The following is a 20,975-nucleotide window of genomic DNA, read 5'->3' as shown; positions in this document are numbered from 1 at the left end:
GAATACAATTTTGAGGGAGGAAAAGAGTATTTCTATTAAATAAAGGGGGGGGGTCAGCAAAAAAAAAAAAAAGTTATCATCTCTGCATCACTATTTATCATCATTAGCTTGAATTGGTCAACAGGAATGAATGAAAACTTACCAACAATCTACAAGGTTGGCAAAAATTGAATTTCATTATGTTCTAAAGCATGTATCTTAATGAAGGAAGGTCAAGTGCGAGTTTCCATGGTGACTTTGAAAACATGTTTACGCAGTACCAGGTGCCATCCATCATCCAGAGTGGAATAAGTTTTACTATAATCTTTTTTTTTTTTTTGTAATGTCTGCGTTTTCCACACATTGCCTGAAATGGTCAAGTTATCATCTCACTTTCCCTGGCCTGACAATTCCAACTGCAGGCCAAGAAATCTCTCTGATGGGTTGCCATATTTTTTCCGGTGTTTTTTTTTCACTGAGTCTCATGCCAGCAAATCATAATCCTTGAACGCTCAAGAGGGAGTGCCTTTAAATGTTAACAATACAAATTTCAACAAAATAATGCACTGCGCTGGGTGCATAATTGTGCTGAATAGGTGTTCATGAGTCACTGAAGAAGAAAATGCAATACACCGTCCTCTAATTTCATATTAGAAAATTGATAGGATTACTAAAATACCAGTTCTCATCTGAATGCGGTTTTTAAAAATACAAGAAAACAAAGTTCCAACACAAGAAAGAAATGCCTAAAATGTTTTGATTGAAATGGAAATGATGCATGTTAACTAGATTGCTTGCGGCGAATGCATGCAGGGTGGGGGGAATGAGAATGATGTGACATTCATGATGTATGGCAAGGTGAGAATAATTTCTTATTTCAAATACATACACATCTCCATGTACTTCTTACACAGCATGTCCCAAAATACTTTAAATATCGCAAATGTCCCGTCATACAAAAAAATTCATACAATCAATTTCAACTATAGAAAGCCTTCCAAACCACCATGTAAAAATGCATTTGTTCAAAGTGTTATCTGAGTACGATGGCAACATTGCCATCAGTGACATTAATTGCTAATGGTAATTTTGCCATCAGTGGAATCAACTCTTGATGGAAATACTACCATGAGTGCCATCAACTATCATATGGTAATATTGCTATGAGTGACATCAAATCTGCCATCCTGTGACAAAAGGAAGCAACTGACATTTTCCTTTCCAAATTTACTTTTGTTTTAAATTATTATCAATTATGGCATTTACTGATGGCAATTCTGCCGTCAGTGGCATAACCTCTTGAATATGTTGCCATCAACCGTTGATTAAAATATTGTCATTTATGCCATCACCTGTTGATGGTAATACTGCCATCATAAGCATATATGTTGATAGTTACGTTGCCATCAAATGTTGATGGTAATGTTGTCATCATGCCATCAACTATTGATGGTAATATTGCTATAAAAGTATAAGTGACATCAACTCTGCCATCCCATGACAAAAGGAAGCAACTGACATTTTTTCAAAATTTCCTTTTTTTTTAAATTGTAATATTGCCATCATTAACTGACGTTGGTAATGGTATCATGGTAATATTGACATTAGAGAAATTAACTTTTAATTTTTACGTGATATCAGATGTTGATGGAATTCTTATTTAAATTAGATACTGAGCAAAGTTACAAACCCCAGTAGTTACTACTAAGAGTAAGTCATTTAGAATGGCCCTAATTGTCAAACAAAACTTAAATCTTCACTTCTGAGAAGAAAACCAAGAATACACACAAATCTGTCCTTATTGCAGTATATTGAAGGGTAAAAAACAGTATCTTCTGTGATAACAAATAAAATCCACACCTTCTTGCAATTTAAACACGTGTCACAAAACATCTTGGGGGAACCCTTTTTCAAATAGTCTGTAAAGAACCACACAAAATATTGCAAAAAGGGAATAGTTGCATCCTTTAGGGGTGCCGATTGGAATTGATCAGAGGGCCTGAAAATCACCTAGAATACAATGTTTTGTACACAAAAATGCTAAAACTATGGCCTGAAAATAAATTGCCAGTGCCTGAATTCAGGCTTTTGCCTGAAAACTGGCATCCCTGATCCATGCATATTATAAAAGTTATTGCTTTTCATGCAATAGTTTGTTCCATTTTATCAAGATACCGTGCAATGGAGCAGTGATGCAGAGCAAGCATAAGTTCTTGATGCTGTTAGTAAATGTAAACATGAATTAACGCACATCTAGTGGCCTGGGCCAGTATCCAATTGTAAGTACTGATGAGAAAGCATTTTACTTACCATTTTACCTGGCTAAGCAAACTGCTTAAACCTGCATCCACATTCTGTTTCATTGAGCCAAATTGAAGCAAAATGCTTTCTAATAACCATTGTGATATCATGAAATCAAAACCAAATTATGTGTGGTACATGTATCTATTTGCGAGCATGATATGGGACTGCGAGTATGTACATTTGTAGACTGCACACCAGCCAGACTTAGGCCAGGTAGGGGGCTGACTTAGATTTAAGCAAAATACTTAGCCGAAATAGTAACTGAATAGCAAAGAATATAAGATGGTATGTATTTTACTAACGTGGAATACTGAGTAGAATGCTTAAAATTCTGGATTCACCATTGAACTGAATATTGGCCCTGTTCTCGGGTGCCAAATCGAATTCTTCATCAATTTGATTCCTATCAGCTTCTGTTGAAATCACATCTTTCTTGAGCATAATGTTTTTAATTGGTCACAATCTTAATAAGTGTTATAAGAAATTCACTCCTTATATACTTTTTTCCCCAAAAAATCTCATTTCTCACAAGAATGATTCACCGGCCATGCATAAAATTTCCTGTAACTTCCAATTTACAAATTAATGAAACATCATCCACGTTGATTATTTATTCTCAGAAGCACTACATGTTCTTTTTTTTTAATTGGACAGATGAAATACAAATTGTTTTTAATTTTTTGTCAAATTCTATTTAGAATTGAAATCTGATTGTATACAGATAAAGTATCATTTTCATAAACCACATTTACCCCTATCCAAATATTTCTCCCACTACAATAACCTTGACTCAATAGGTGGATTAATGCAAGAGATCTCCTTTTTCGATCAAACCTAGTTTATCAGGGGCATTGCTATCCAGGAAATCATAGTTCACTGAAAAACAACTTTTATCAGGAATATAAAAGTAGGCTAAGGAATTGAAAGAAGGCTAAAGAAAGAACAACTTTTAATTCGTATTTGGGTGATCACAATACCATCGCGACATATATTTTGATATTGTATTCTGTATGATCTATCACATTGTAATCTTGATGCAAGCAATGGGTGTCTTGACATGCTGGCAGCTGCAAAAGGACCCACACCTATGAAGATACTCCTATGTGAAAACCAATTTTCTGAGCCAGTTGGTCAGGAGTGAGTTAAAAGACTGAAAATGTATATTGTGCAGCATGCATGGGGGCACAATGATCAAACCAATAATTTATTCATACCTGGTGGGTGTTCCATAAAGCTGTTCGTAAGTTAAGAGCAACTTTAAGAACAACTGGTGATCCTTTCTTATACGCTAAGTTATTACCAATGAACATTTAATGGTGTATATAATTTACCATAAGAAAGGATCACTAGTCGTTCTTTAAGTCGCTCTTAACTTACGAACAGCTTTATGAAACAGCCCCCTGCATTCAAAATCATTGCAATGCTATTAAAAGTGTTAAAGAAAAACTTGATCATGTTTACCTGATGGTAGGGACAGATGTGTAATTCATTCTGGTATTCAATAACAAAATATACAATAACTGAATAAAGTGAATACATCATTAAAGTAAACTCTTTAATTCCCTTAATACAGGATAATTTACACATTTAAAATGAAAATAAATCTTCAGCGAATTAGTTTATCCTGAATGTTCATTCATTTTATCACTATACATGGGAGGAGTATGTGACTAGTCACAAATTTCTATTCTTGTAAAGTAATTGTTTAAATAGTACCAATAACTTCATTAGAAGTCTCTGCAATAATAGAACATAGTTAGACTGGCTTCAGCAGAGCAGCTGTTACGTGCACTGCATTACACGGAATAAATTCCTGCCAGGTATTGATTTACTTCAACTGGGCTGAGTGCAGCACAATATGGATAAATTCCTTGCTGAAGAAAATCAACACCGGGCGTAAGATTCGAACCCACGACCCTCTCATGGAGAGATTGGTATCAGAACCATTAAGCCAAGATGCCTCAATGGCAGTCAACGATCTTTTGATGTGATAGTTAGCCAAAAATATGGAGAGCATGGAGTCATGCAAGGGACATTACGTTCTGCTTTGAGGTTTTGGCACTGTTACAACATTGCTAAAACAATGATACATACATGTACATTAAAAAAAAAGATTCAGAGGTAGAGGACTATCTATCCCACAAAATGTCTAAAAAACCGCTGTAAATTACTTTGAGTTTGATATAACAGGTAATCTTGAATAAACGCATGCAGTAAAAATGGTAAACCGATGTAAAAGCTGAAAATGAAAACTATTTTTGAAAGCCCTAAAGCATGTGCAAACCATACATAATGAATGCACATATAGTGACCGTATGGCTGTGTAACCAAAAAGTTAAAATGGAGTTTCAACAAAAGGTAAATGATATTCAATTAGGCAGATATCTTTTTGTCGTAAAAGACTGCAAACACATTTCTGAAGCTTGTTCTTGACCATAAACAAAGGGAATGACACTTACATTCACTTCAGGGTTCCCAGCTTTTTAAGAATGCAAAATTCCTTGATTTTCCCTGATTTTTTTAGTGGAAAAAATCTAAACTGCATCCATCTCATTCCATTACTGAAATATATGTAATGTTTAATTTTTTAAAGGAAAATGACCATAGATCAATATAAAATATCAAAGCCATCATGACATTCAAATTCAAGCCTATTGCTAGGAGTTTAGACCAGTCTCAATTTGAGATTATTTCAAATATGTCGCAACAGTTCACAAGATGGGACTCCGATGACATTTCTTTGTGATGCCACTGAAAGAATGAATAATCTCCATGAAAACTCACCTGAAATTCACATTTCGAAAGGAATGTGGTGAAAGCCTTGATGGCACACTCTCTGACGCTAAGCTGCTGATGAGCTAGAAGAGGGTACACAATGGAATGCATCCGACTGGTGATGAATGCTGGGATATTAGTCAGTTCTTCACTTCCATACTACAGAGGAAGACATTTGGTGGGAAAGAATAATTGGTTAGGAATTTTCTGGAATTACAATAAATTGACTGAGGATTCACTGAGAATCTTCTAGGGTCGGTGGTTTGAATCCCAGTATAAAAAAGTTCAAATGCCCAAGTCGCTGTTGCCTATGCATCTCAGAACTGTTCTGAAGTTATGTGTTTTTAATTTTTACTAATGCCTAATTGTTATAACTTGTATATATGATAAGTCAAAAGAGTCCTGAAAATTCTGACAAATATGGCATCAGACTTACCTTCACAAAGTATTTATTCTTATCAACAGGACCCCGAAAGAAAGGTTCAACAGGTTCACGGCTGATCCACTGGAATCTCCGAAGCAGTGAGTTGATTGCCATGAGGGCTCCCTCTATAGACTGCCAGCTGCTCTCTTTACTCTGACATATCTGTCAAAATTTCAGAGGTGAAAAGAAGACACAGACATTTTTTTTTTCTGAAGACACTTAACCTTAACAAGGCCATGGTATTTGGGGAGATCATATAGCCGGGGGGGGGGGGGGGGGGGGTGGCGGGATGCATCTCACTTTTCACATGGGGGTTGTTTAGAGCCCATCATGAATTTGAAAACGTGAACAGCATAAATTATTACACGTCGCTAACAATTGTTTTATAACATGTCATTGGTTTTAAACAAGTTAAATCATAGACATTAAACATGCTTGTGGAGAACCCTGCCATGTAATATGAGTCTAAGGATAGCACACTATTTTAATAACTACATTTCAATCAAAGAATACCTTTGAACTATAAACTATCAATTGTGAAATTATATACAACATGTGTCAAGAGACCAAAAAAATAAATCTCCTCAACCTACCTTGGCCAACGTTTCAAAGAAGTTCTCAGCTTCTTCAACGGTCAAGCTGGCCAGAATGATAGGAAGCCTCGAGACAGAGGCCTTCCTGATAGCTGACCATATGTCCGTCAGACCAACCATGACCAGCGTGGCTATATCGGAGTAATTGTCATGGATACCATCATGGGATTTGTGGAGTTTCAACCAGTCCATGGTGTGGATGACCGTTTGGTTTCTGACCACCGGCTTGTCACCAGCTGAAAGGTAAACCATTAGACACAGTAGGCCTATCAGTTAGCATTTTCTGAACCATTTTACCACTCTAAAACCACATATCAATTAGTTCAGTTGAAGGGTATATCAGTCAGCTTTTAATCATTTTATCACTCTAAAAATCACAAATCAATGAGTTTGATTTGAAGGTATACCAATAGAAAAAGTATCACTATCAGGTAGCATTCTTTGAATCACTTTGACTCTCCAACAGAAAGAGCAATCAATTCAGATTAAATGTATGCCAGTAGAATAAGAATCACTTTGAATATTAAAAAAAAAATAATAATCAATTATTATCATAATTAAATCAAATCTATAGTTTTGGGTCTTTGAAGTGTTTAGTCTTTAAAAAATAACCAGCAAGTACTGGAGATAAAGAAAATTAGTAGATGCATGCAGAAACGAAGATGACAGAAATCATGAAATGGAGGAAGGAGAAAAGATAGAATAATGTAAAATAAACATTTTACGGTGTACAGATCAACAAGAGAATGGAAACCGACACTGACATGTACCTGAACAAAAGTACGGCTTTTGTTTACAGTAAAATGGAATTTCTCACCTTGAGCAAGAGTATATCGAAAACTTTGTAATAGTGGTTTGCCTATCGGTTGTGCCATATACCTGTAAACAGAGATACAAATATAAGAGAAATGCAATTATAAAACAACTGTTATTATTTTTTTTAACAGACACATGTTTATGAACTTTGCTATTTAAGCTGTAAAAATGTGACACCCTTTATCACAAATTAGACTTGGCAATTGTCCATGAATTAAAACATGTATTTCAGAACAGATAACTCTTTGAAGTTGAACTTTGCTCTATAAGTGGTCTCTTGATTTAAAACAAGGTGGTTCACGAACCACGAGTCTCGCTAGATTTCACAATCAATAAAATATGCAATGTGATCTTTGACCTCATCATCCTCGAGAACACATGTGTGGTATTACCCAAAGATCAACTGTACCGGGTATAAACACAACTGATGCATATACAAAGAAATGAGAGCACATTGAACAAAAACTTGAAAGGATGGACATGACCTCAAATAATTTGGCCTTGTAACCCCAGATGACCTTTGACCCCATCATACTCATGAACACATGTGGTAGTACCCAATGATCATTTGTACCAAGTGTAAACACAATTGCTGTAGAAATAAAGTAATGAGAGCAAAATGAATAAAAACTTTAACATTTTGTAACAGAAAAGGTGATTACTCAGTCTCTGCCGAACTTCGTTCAGGCGAGACAATAAGACAGCATTTCAACTCGTCTCAGGAATTCCTTATATTTTGCAGAAATTTGGTCCGAAAATCTACGTGACATTGACAAGTTCAAATTTCAAATATACATTACCTTCTGAAATCATGCTGCGGCGCTGCCTATAAAGAAATTATTACACTCACAAAATTTTGACTAATATGCAATATATACAATTCATACATCAGTTGTGGACTGTACCAGAACAAAAGAAGAAAATATTGATTGTACAAAGAATCAATCTAGTTTGAAATGTCATATTGACAGAAATCCATTTGGAATAATGATTTCCCAATTTTCACAAATAGAATGTCCACAAAAAAAAGAAACTCAGTTGATTTTTACACAGAAAATTGGTGTTCTAACTTTAAAAATCTGAATAAAAAAATTTGGTTCAAAAATTTACATGACATTGAAAAGTTCAAATTTGAAATATACATAATCACCTTCTGAAATCAAGCTGCCTATGATAAGAAATTATTACACTCACAAAATTTTGACTAATGCAATATATACATGTACAATTCATACGTCAGTTGTGGACTGTACCAGAACAAAAGAAGAAAATGTACAAAGAATCAATCAAGTTTAAAATGTCATATGACAGAAATCCATTTGGAATAATGATTTCCCAATTTTCACAAATAGAATGTCCATTAAAAAAAAGAATCTCAGTTGATTTTTACACAGAAAATTGGTGTTCTCACTTTAAAGGGGAATGAAACCTTTGGAACAAGTAGACTTGTGTCGAAACAGAAAAATCAAAGAATAAGAACAAAGAAAGTTTGAGAAAAATCAGACAAATGAGAAAGTTAAGAGCATTTGAATATTGCAATCAGTAATGCTATGGAGATCCTCCCATTGGCAATGCGACAATGATGTGTGATGTCACATGTGAACAACTTTCCCTTTGATGGACTATGGAGTACCCTCAAATTGTTGCTTTTTGCTTTTTCTTATGGTGATACAAACTCTTTATCCATGATGTATTCTTTAAAATTCTGTATTACATGCCCTCCTATAGAAAGAACACATGATCTACTGATAGATGTGATAAAAGAGGCAGTTTAAGTGAAATATATACTAAAGTAATGGGGAAAGTTATTCACAAGTGACATCACACATCTTTGTCGCATTGCCAATGTGTGGATTTCCATAGCATTAGTGATCACAATATTCAAATGCTCATAACTTTCTCATTATTTGTCTGATTTTTCTCAAACTTTCGTTGATCTGTTTCTTTGATTTTTCTGTTTTCACACTAAGCTTTCTTGTTCCAAAGGTTTCATTCTCCTTCAAAGATCTGAATATATCAACACTTACCATCTCACAAATTCATCCAACAACTCATTCAGTCTGTTCTTGAGTATAACCTGGTTTTTCTGCTGGGGAGCAGTCATGACACCACTGCCTTCGAGAACCCCTGCAGTGACACCGACCCTGTCATCCTTGCCGATGCTTGTGGCAGCCTCGGACCAACCATACCGACGTCTAAACACATAGCATGTCAGCTGGTCCAGATCATCCTGTCCAGGAAAGATGCTCTCTGGGGGTGTTCTTGGGAAAGGGTCATCAAACACCTCCTCATCCCCAAGATTTTTTGAGGCAAAGCTGAGAAACTCTTCTTCCAGATCGAAGGAGGATCTGAGGTCTGTCTGGCCCTGGGTAAGGGTGGATTTAATGGCTTCCAAGGCTTTGATTTCGTCAGCGATGCTGGTTGCAGATCGAAGGACAGCCAGGTTTCTTAAGTTTTCTGAAGTCATAATTTCCTTCTGAAATGAATGACCCAAGGAATGACTGTCCACATTGAAGATCTAAATGCTGAAAAAAAAAGGAAAAAAAATTCAAAATTGAGCAAAACTTGATAATCCATGAATCCATACCCATGAATCCAACCCGTCCATGGGCGCAGCCATTTTGTTCTGTTCTGATCAATATCGCGGCAATTCTGCAGTGGAGTAGGCCCTATCTAAAAGTGTTGTCTTTTCATAATATTTTTCTCATTTTTTTAATGAATTCTTGTTTAAAATGAAATCGATAGCGTAGAAATGTCGGAAATGAAGTTGTATCCCATGAATACATGATTTAGGGCTAGATCTTTTAGAAGGAAAGTAGAAATCTCGGGCGCGAAAGTTTGTTTTTTGGCGATATACGTACATGAATGGGAAGGAATCCCTGCATCCGTGGAGAGTAAGCATACATTAGTAAATGATTTTTACTCTCTAGGAGCCTCCTGGCTAAGTCTACCCACGTGATGCAACTACATCATTAAGAAAGAAGTTAGGCTCGACATAAGCGGTGGCCCGGTGGCCCAGGGCCACCAGAAATTCACCTCGGGCAACCATTATTGAAAAAAGTGCTAAGTTTTGGTGGCCCGAATCGGGCAACCAATAATTTTCAAAGTAGCACAATTTTTCTCCCGATTCTGCATGCATTTATCAACTTTCTACAATTCAAATTGCAAGCCAGTTCGTCATGCACCCATTTCCTTGATCTACACACACACAAAGTTTGCATAGTCATGAGAGTACATACCGCTATAGCATACAGTAGCTATTATCCAGCCCGCCGCGCTGGCATGAGCTATGCTTGATTGCTTGAAGCCATTGCAGCTAGTGCAGCAGCCTATTCAGACTCAGGGAGCTGCGATACAAAATGTTGCGGCTAAGAAATCTTAAACAGAACTTTGAAAATCTAAGTCAAAGTCACATTTTACACCAATGAAATGCCCTTCTACAGTCCATATTGCTAAAATCTGGTGTACCCTGATTATTTGCAAGCATTAAAAAGAGGAATTATGACCTCTCTTTTGACTCAAAAAGACCCGATTTCCAAATGAATTAATACACATAAAAACACATAGGTGAGTACATCACAGTCCCACATGTGCATTTGTATGTGTGTTGATACTTGGTTTCTTTCGAAGCTGTGTCTTTTCTAGCCAAAAATATAAAGACGGTTTCTTTCTTTCTTGTTTATAAATGACTTCTTAAACCACTCTTGAGAAAGTAAATACTTTGGGAAGGCATTTCATTGATATGAAATGTGAATTTTTCCAACATTTTGACAAATATATATATGGAAGGACTTTTCCTATACTTTTTTTTTCCAGATATAACTTTTGCCGTTTTCTTATTTCATTTTCTTTCATTTTTTTAAAAACTATTTATACCCCTTCCCATTGAATATGCCTGATTAAAGAATATGTTTCTACTGAAGAAAAAAATAATACAAACTAAAGGATAAATGCGCCAGTTCCAAAAGGTAAGTGAAAATTATTTGCTTGGCTTTTGATTATATATTATTCCAGTCAGAATAGACTGTTGCCACAGCTGTTAAAAAATATTTGTAATGGCTTCTTAATTTTTTCCCCATTTTTATATTAATTTTTTTTTATTCATTTTTTTCATTTTTTTTTTCTCTAAATTTTTATTCTTTTTTCCTGTTCTTTGTTTTTTTCTTTCTTCATTGTTTTTCTTTTGTTTTATTTCACTTCTTTCTTTTATTATTTTTGTTTTCTTTTTGTAATATACTTTTTGAAAATTACTCTTGTTTGTTTCCCCCTTTTATGCATTGTTCTAATTATGCAGCATGTTTTTCTGTGATTTTCTCCTGCTATATGCTGCAAAAGAGAAAACAAAAATAAAATGGATGAGGGCTTGCATAATCTAGGTTTTAGGATTCAAAGAGGAAGGAAAAATCATTGTTTTGTACATCTATCTGAGTTTGTTATGCATAATTTATTTACTTTACCATTATGTTTGTGTGTCTATATGGAGATTTAAAAAACATCCACACAACCTGGGAACAATACAATTCATTTATTCTCTTTCAATCATTTCATATTTACAATGATAGAACAATTTATATTTTACCACAAATCAATTTGCAAAGTAAAATAACAGCAGGTTTACATACAAAGTTAAAGTTATTTCAGAAGTCTATTTTTATTCATTTTTAATGTTTTTCTTTACATTTTTCGGGCCACCAAACTTTAATATCGGGCCACCAAAAAAAATTATATGATAGTTTTGGTGGCCCGAATGGGCCACCACCAAAAAAAGTTAATGTGGAGAATTGGTTATGACATGTTCGGATGTGTCATAAATATTTATTTAGTGAGGTTGTTGTACCGGTACCCAATCTTGGTAAAGAGGGCTTCGTGAAACGGTTAGTGGACAAGTAGCTCACTCTCCGATTTAGTCAAAAAGTTAGACTTATGACAGTGTTGAGAAATGGGCCCCAGAGCCAGAGTGCTAAAAGTAAAATAAGTCACCAAAATCCAAATCATGAATGATGGACTTCATATCGATCGGTTTCGCCCGGGTACCGTAACTCGTAAGTGAACTGAAAAAGTGAAATAGAACAATTTGATTAAATTTTAGATTTCGTAGAAATTATTTATTCCGTGCAATCGCATGGAAGTGTTTTTAATTTTATCTGGACTCCAGGAATCTCAAAAGAAGTAGAAGGATCAGCTCAGAGAGAGAGAGTTGCATGCGTCGTGCCTTGATTTGGCCGTGCACAGCGGCATGTAACCCCTGAGTGCATCACCACTGCACTGCTGTATGCACAGTGCAGTCAAGTACCGTACACAATTCACAACACAAGTTAAGAGACATGATGAGAGACCGATAGCGTTATTATTAGCAACAGAATGAAACACACAAATAAAACTGATGATTATTTTAAACTTAATACAAAATACATACAGACATTATTATCAACAGATGTTGGATACATTACCTGCAAAATTTGGTCATACTTACGACAGAAATAGGTTGTGAGATGGATATAAACGTCAAAGTAATCGTAAGAACTCGAACGGCTCGATTTGGTTGTTGAAAATATTTTTACAGTTTTGCTATGGAAGACTCGTAAGTGCTGACATAAAAGTAAAACAAATAATTTTTATTGCAGTTTGAACAAAAAATTGTAAATTTTTAGGATTTATAGATTTGACATAAGCTGTAAATATTAATTATTATGAACAGCAACACATAAGTAAATGAACATTGAATAATTTCGATTATTGATATCACCTCTTTTCATGTGATAGAAAATGAAATTCAAACACGTTTGGTTATCCATACTTTTTTGCAAAATTATATGCTGCCCTCATTGTTGTTGTTATTTATTTTAATATGAAATTTGATGTAAATATAATGCAAATACCAGTACCTATAAGTTTATCCTAGAAATAAAAATGACGTAAAAGCTATTTGTTTATCAACTTGAAATGATACCGTCCCTTGGGTCTTCCTCTATCAAGGAAAAAAAATGTATTAGAGTATATTAAAGAGTCATTAAAAAATGTGGTAGATAACAGGGGCCGAGGAGCGCGGTTTTCAAAGTGGGGAGGGGGGCTGACCATGCAAAAAATCACAATCATATGGTCATTTTTTCGTTTTTGTACACGGTTTTGGAAAAAAGTGGGGGCTGAAGCCCCCCAGCTACCCCCCCCCGCTTCCGCGGCCCCTGGATAAGGCGGAGGATTTTTTGTTTCTTTTCCAATAATCTGCATATCATACATGCACCCTATACACCTAGAGACATATCACAACTCATATTATGTACATGCATATAGATTATAGGTCTACAATTAATTATCGATAGTCGAGGAATGACTATAATAAATCCATTCTGTCCACAACACGTTTATGTTTTCAATTCGATCACAAAGTCAGCATGATATGTAGAATCCGGGGAATAAGGGCGGCCGGGTTACTCAAACTTACCTTTTTTGGGGGGGGGGGGGGCCTAATTGAAAGACATGAGAAGAGTCAGACTGGTGCAACTGGAAAAACATGATGATGATCACTTATGACATTGAAAATGTTTTGACCTTATAAATCCAATTTTTTTTACCCATTTACCTGAAATGCATGAACACTGAAAAGGTTAATTTACATTAGGGGAATATGAATATGAGCGTTTTATATATATAAATATTGGAGCGTTGTGGCCCAGTGGATTAGTCTTCGGACTCTGAAACAGAGGGTCGTGGGTTCGAATCCCAGCCATGGCGTAATTTCCTTCAGCAAGAAACTGATCCACAGTGTGCTGCACTCAACCCAGGTGAGGTAAATGGGTACCGGTAGGAAGTAATTCCTTAAAAAGCTGTGTGCGCTATGAACGCCTAGCTTAGCCGGGTAATATAGGAGCGCCTTGAGCACCTAACAAGGTGGATATGTGCGCAATATAAATACCCTATATATATATATATATATATATATATATATATATATAACAAAATAATGCTGAAGATAATGCTTTCATTGCCAATAAAGTTTTTTATTGCCAATAAAAAACTTTATTGGCAATGAAAGCATTATCTTCAGCATTATTTTGTTACCTACAGAAGCCAATACGTGAATCTTTAAGATATATATATATATATATATATATATAATGACTATACGAAACTGCAGTTACTGAAAAGTGCTCAACTACATGTACATATAGGAACTTCATGTAGTATAGTAATAGGGTGGAGCGAGTTGCTTAGATTTTAGTTGTACAGACTGGCTGTTTCCCCCTGAGGGTTCATCAGCAACTAAATCAAATTTTATTGTTGAACTAAAGTACAGCTAGAGAGAACAAATAAATCTAGTGCAGTCAAGCAAAAAAACAAAAGACACAATTATGTAAGGGGGATAAATAACTACAGTGAACAGATAATAGCTATTCTTTAAACTGAGTTTATATATATATATATATATTTATATACATATATTTATATATATATACAGGGGCGGAAATATCTCCCAAAATGTAGGGGGGACACAGGGGCGGATCCAGCCTTCGCCAATAGGGGGGGGGGCGGAAATTTGTTTCAGCCATATTTTCCCTGATCGGCAGCTCAAAGATGATTTGTGTTGGTTTCTTTGAAAGGGTAGTCCTCATTTGTCATCTTAGCTTTATTCTTATAAATTCATATATAATATATTCATCCTTATTTATATGATGCGAGCCCGAAGCGCGAGCTTTATTTTTGTGGAAATTTTATGTATTTTTTCCTAAAATTTGAACATTCTGGGCAATGTTTGTTATCCTTAGAAAGATGTGTATATGCAACGAACGCGAAGCGTGAGCAGAAATGAACTGATGGAAAAAAATACCTGTTAAAGACTGCATGCGGTATATAGCCATGATATATTCTAAAAATAAAAAAATGCGAGCGCGAAGCGCGAGCTGAAATTTTTGACATTTTTACCCAAAGAATGGAAATTCTATGCACTTTTGTAACTTAAACAGAATAGGTATATAACCAAACAATTGATGCGAGCGCGAAGCGCGAGCGGAAAATCTCGAGATTTATAGACCTACTGGACGAGACACTCTATTCATGTTTTGTAAATCATGAAGAGGATGAGTTATTGGCCCGGGATCTTCCAATTACATCAATAATGCGAGCACAAAGCGCGAGTAGAAATTTTTTATATTGTGATCTGAAACTGGATGATTTAAATAGAGAGCAAGTTGAGTATCTGAATAAACATGCGTGCGCGTGTTTCATATTTAGACCTTGAATCTAGGCATTCTAAATACATCTTTTATCATGAAAATCAAAGTGAGCTCGAAGCGCGAGTTTAAACTATTTGATATTCATATCTGGAAAAAAAGTCAATTTCAGCTCTATATTTCAAGCACTTTTTAGGAAAATTGTGAGGTGGATATGAATCGCACTTAACAAAGAGCTGATATTTTTCTTACTTTGAGATTTGACATAGGACCGGGACATCCTTAGGACATGTCATCATATGAAAATGACGACTATCTTCCTATTCTTCTTGCTAAGCGCGAGATGAAACAAAAGGGATAATTCTAATTATTAAATTAATATCTTATTCATTAATGCCTATAATGAGGGCGCAAAATATGATGATAATATAGCCTGAAAACTGAATGTTTCAAGCACTTTTGTAATCATAAATAGGATGCATCAGTTAATATATTTTCAACCACTAATACGAGCGCAAATTGCGAGCCAAATTTTTTGATAAACTGTCATATGAAAAGGGGATTTTAAGTAGTTTGTTGTAAAATCAATATTGAGACATAAACTCGCCAATCAAAATGCAAGCGTGCAGCGCTAGCTGATTCGTTTCGACAATCAGACCTGAAAAGGGATATTTTGAAAACTTTATGGAATACACGAAAATATTAGGTACCTGATAAAATCAAAATTTGCGAGCGCGCAGCGCGAGCAGAAAATGTTAATATTCAGACCATAAAATTGACATTTTTTACAGAGCACTTTTTAAAAATCAATTTGTAAATCACACAAAATAATGAATGTTCGATTTCCGAGGTGAAATATTTTTGTATATTGACTTCCAAACTTGATATTTAAACTCCATATTGAACAAAATATGAAAATCACCTAACAGGCAATGCGAGATAGTGCGAAGTGCGAGCGAAAATTTTATATAGTGACATGAAAGATTCTTTTTATTTTCCAAGTCTTCCCCTCATCTTATTTTATTCACTCGTCTTCCTCCTCTTATTTTTTGTCCTCTCTTCCCCCTTTTTTTTCTTTCTTTCCCCTTTTCCCTTCTTTTTGCTCCGCCAATAGGGGGGGGGGGCTCGGGCTCCCCGGCCCCATCCGCCTATGCCCCCAAGAGTGAAAGGAGTTGGCCTCTTATTATCATTATTATAGTTAGAAGTATAAGGACTAATAGTTTAATGTTGTGTGGGGAAATATTCTCAACCGGTATCGCAATGCTGCCTGTGAGCGTCAGCTTGCACAGTACCTGCGAATCTGCTCTGCCCCCCTCTCTCTTTGTTATTGTCTTGATTATTGAGGAAGATCAATCTCTCTGCTTTCCCCTTTTCTTTCTTGTTCATATTCCCCCTCCTATTCTATTTCTGTCTTCTTTTCTTCGTCTTTCTAATTTCATTTTTCAATGTTGATTCTCCCTTTTCCTTTAACCCCCCCCCCCTTGTCTCGCTATTTTCCTCCCCGTTCCCCAGTTTTGAAATTTATCTCTCCCATTTCTCCATCTTTCTGCCCCATCCATTTTCTTAATTTCCTGATGGTCCGGTCTTGATGGGTTTCTACTAGAAGACATCTATCCTTTATATACAGGCTTCCCACTCTTTAAGTGGGCGGGCCGGTGATTTTTAAAAAAGGAAAGAAGAGCGTCTTTGCTTTATCATAAGTCCTTTCTAAGGCATCCATGGTATGAACTGAGATAACTCTACTAATATATTACTATGCCTATATATACAACCCCACCCTCACATGCACGGGCCCCTGGGAATAATATTATAGTCCAGGATAGAAGAGGCATAACCTTGTTTTTTTATATATACAATATTTTTTGATGGTTTCTTGTCAATTCGAGGGTGCTGATTCCGAATCTGAATGATGCCACTCGTGTAACCTTGAGCATTTTCCGCAAATTGGCAAAATCCAATATGGCCGCCAAAATATGCAAATTACCCATGAAAATCATAAAATTGTCCACACATTGGCTATGAAATGCATGAAATTGTGTGGCAGGAGTGAAATACTCTCTGAAAAAATAACTTTTGACAAAATATTTATTTTCCTGATATTCAAAATGGCCGCCAAAGGCCCTTGTATACTATATTATGTATAATATGAATAGGGAAAACTAATTTTCACAAAAAATTAGCACTAAAGTGCAAAAATCGCGATGTATGAACGAAGTAATATATGCAAATCATCATTACTAACGAGATATATCATTTATTATATCATATATGGGAACATTTCTGTATTTTGATATCTAAAAGAGCCGCCGCTGGCCCAAACAGTATTGCGTACAATAGCAATGGGGGCCAAAAAATTCACAAGAATGATCACTAAAATGCATATTATTAAGATTAAACGAGTGGAATACAGACTAAAAACATAATTGTTAACAAATATATTATTAATATGCCATGTATGTGATGAATGTTTTATTTTGATATTCAAAATGGCTGCCAAAGGCCCTAAAAGTATTATGCACAATGAGAAAGAGGAGCAAAGAAATCACAAGAGAGAGCACTAAAATGCATATATATGTGATAAATTAATGGGATACTGTCTAAAAACATATTTTCTAACGAAATATAACATTCAGGTTTCAAGTTTGTGTTAAATACTGTATTTTGACTTTCAAAATGGCCGCCATAGACATTAACAGTATTACGTACAATGCAAAGTGGGAGACCAATATTCACAGGAGTGAGCACCATAAATGCACGTAATAGTGATAAATGAGTAAAATATTGTCTGAAAGCATAATTTCTATTAAGATATATCATTTAATCTGCCAGTTAGGTGATAAATACTGCTATTGGAAAGTCAAAATGGCCGCTACAGGCCCTTATGGTAGTATGCACAATGTGAATGGGAACAAATTATTTCAACAGAATTTGACTTTGCTTGGCCAAGTGGTGATGTATGAGTGAAATATTGTCTGAAAACATGACTTATAACAAAATATATCATATCTTATGCAATTTAGGTGATAAAAACTGTATATCAACATTCAAAATGGCTGCCATATGCCCATTTTGTCAACATTGTTTATCTCCACTCAAATTGTATATTTTACGATAAGGGCCTATGATGGCCATTTTCAATTTAAAAATGCAGCATTTATCAACTTAATTACACATGATATGATATATCTCAGTAGAAACCATGGTTTTAGACAATATTCACCCTTTCACAATTCACAATTCACAATTGTATGCAATATTTAGAGTCAAGCAAAGCCAAATTCTGTCAAAGTTATATGTCCCATGTTACAATGTACACAATACTTTTAGGACCTATGGCAGCCATTTTGGATTTCAAAGTACAGCATTTATTACCTCCACGACCAATATGTGATGTATGTAGTTAGAAATCATGTTTAAGACAATATTTTTACTCGTATATCACAGTAATATGCATTTTATAATTCTCACTCTTGTGAAAATTAGCAGTCCATTCGCATTGTACATGATAAATATAGGGCCTATGGCTGGCGGCCATTTTGAATGTCAAAATACTTCATTTATCACATAAATGGCATATTAATGGTAATGATGGCAATGATGTTTTTAGTCAGCATTCCACTCGTTTATCTTAATAATATGCATTTTAGTGCTCACTCTTGTCATTTTTTTGGCCCCGGCCATTGCCATTGTACATACTCTTTGGGCCAGTGGCAGCTATTTTAGATATCAAAATACAGCAATATCCCCATATATGACATAATAAATGATATATCTCGTTAGTAATGATGATTTGCATATATTACTTCTTTAATACATCGCGATTTTTGTTGCGGTTTAGTTCTAATATTTGTGAAAATTAGTTTTCCCTATTCATATAGTACATAATAGAGTATACAATGGCCTATGACGGCCATTTTGAATATCAGGAAAATAAATATTTTGTCAATAATTATTTTTTCAGAGAGTATTTCACTCCTGCCACATGATTTCATGCATTTCATAGCCAATGTGCGGACAATTTTAGGATTTCCATGGGTAATCTGCATATTTCGGCGGCCATATTGGATTTTGCCAATTTGCGGAAAATGCTCAAGGTTACACGAGTGGCATCATCCAGATTCGTAATCAGCACCCTCGAATTGACAAGAAACCATCAAAAAATATTGTATATATAAAAAAACAAGGTTTGGTCAAGTTTCTATGGGGCCTATCCTGGACTATTAGTGATTGAAAGTTGCCATGAATATGGCGCAATTATGCCATATAGACATATCGATTCTCCATAGTCAGATCTCTCCGTTGATGATCTAATAACATTGATCAGGTGGAAATTGGGCCCTGGCCTGGCGCCCCGGGCCTAACACTAATCTGCTGGGCACAGTGGCGTAGCTACGGGGGGGGGGGGCCTGGGGGGGACACGTGCCCCCCCCCCCCCAGGTGCCCCCCCCTAGAAAAAATTGGCAGAGCAAAAAAAAAAGGAAAGAAAAAAGGGAGAAGAAAAGAAAAAAAAGGAAAAGAAAAAGAAGAAGAAAGACAGAAGAAAAAAAGAAGAAAATAAGAGGAGGAAGACGAGTGAATGAAATAATGTAATTAAAAAAACAAATCTTTTTATGTTACTATATAAATTTTTTGCTGGCGCTTCGCGCCAGAATTGCCTGTTCGATGAGATTCATATCTTGCTCAATAGGCTGATATGGAGCAAGTTTTGAAGTCAATATGCAAAACATATTTTAGCTCGACATCGAACTTTCATAATTTTTTTTCATTTACAAATTTAAGTGCTCTGTAAAATGTCCGTTTTATGGTCTACATATATCAGCATTTCAAGCTCACGCTGCGTGGTCACATTGTTTGATTTGCGAAGTTCATATTGTCTACGTGTATTCCATAAGGGCATAATGTTCCATTAAACAAATGTATTCAGAATGCCCAGATTCTAGGTCTACATCTACAACACGCGCGATAGCATGCATGTTCTTTATTTAAAATGTACATGTACTTGAATTATCCAGTTTCACATCAGAATATCAATAATTGTCTGCTCACGCTTCACGATCGCATTATTAATGATACCCAATTGACTATATCCTATTTATGATTTACAAAATATGAATAGAATGTCCCGCTTTTAGGTCGATCTAAAATCTCAATTTTCTTCCTCTCGCGCTTCGCGCTCGCATCAATTGTTTAGTTACATACCTATCCCATTTATTAATACAAAAAGTGCTTAGAATGACCATTTTTTAGGTCGGAATGTAAAAAAAATTTGCTCGCGCTTCGCACTCGCATTATCGAAATATATACCGTCTTCGTGGGTAACTGTAAGCAGTCCTTAACAGGTCCCTTTTCGATAATGCTAGAACAGTTGATAAAAATTTCTGTTCGCGCTTGGCGTTCGCAGTAGCCATCTAGTTACATACGAATCTTGTTCAGGGTCACACATAACATTGCCCAGAAAATTAAATAAAAAATGCATGAAAGTAAAAAAAAAATTGCTCGCGCTTCGCGCTCGCACTTTTTATCAGGCTTATGAGATTATTTCGATCATGTTTATGTTGTTTTATAAGAATAAAACTAAGAAGTGACTGATATAGGTGAAGATAATTTCGGGCCCCTTCCCCTATTGGCGAAAGTCGGATCCACCCTTGTGACACATACACACACACACCGGAAAAATGGTCGGTGCCCCCCCTGAAAAAGCAAGGACCCCCCAGTGCCCCCCTGGGAAAAAAATTCTAGCTACGCCACTGGCTGGGCAAACCCTTCACTCGAGTTAAGGGTCTGAATGTGCAGCCTACTCATGCCTTGTGTACTGAAGGCCCTCTCGTTTAAGTTTTGTATATGCTAGTCTTTGCGTGGAGGTACACTTTTTGATCAAAGTTCCAATCAGGGTCTGCGCCTGCAGACTAGCCTAAC

The 20,975-nt window shown here is 35.7% G+C and overlaps 1 protein-coding gene across 1 annotated transcript in view; it reads right to left on the bottom strand.

Moving 5' to 3' along the window:
* Positions 1-12,463, bottom strand: part of LOC129254287 (uncharacterized) — a 45,733-nt gene extending 33,270 nt beyond the window's left edge. Inside the window, exons 1-6 of the mRNA XM_054892739.2 lie at positions 12,365-12,463; positions 8,919-9,416; positions 6,893-6,954; positions 6,076-6,311; positions 5,495-5,644; positions 5,068-5,217 (exon numbers count right to left, since the gene is read on the bottom strand). Of these exons, the coding sequence (XP_054748714.2) occupies positions 5,068-5,217; positions 5,495-5,644; positions 6,076-6,311; positions 6,893-6,954; positions 8,919-9,358 (1,038 nt within the window). The 5' untranslated portion in view covers positions 9,359-9,416; positions 12,365-12,463. The remainder of the gene's footprint in view (positions 1-5,067; positions 5,218-5,494; positions 5,645-6,075; positions 6,312-6,892; positions 6,955-8,918; positions 9,417-12,364) is intronic.
* Positions 12,464-20,975: the final 8,512 nt, after the last annotated feature.

This window comes from Lytechinus pictus, chromosome 2, assembly GCF_037042905.1.
Source record: "Lytechinus pictus isolate F3 Inbred chromosome 2, Lp3.0, whole genome shotgun sequence".
Lineage (NCBI taxonomy): Eukaryota > Metazoa > Echinodermata > Echinoidea > Temnopleuroida > Toxopneustidae > Lytechinus > Lytechinus pictus.
This window is presented reverse-complemented; position numbering and strand designations above follow the sequence as displayed.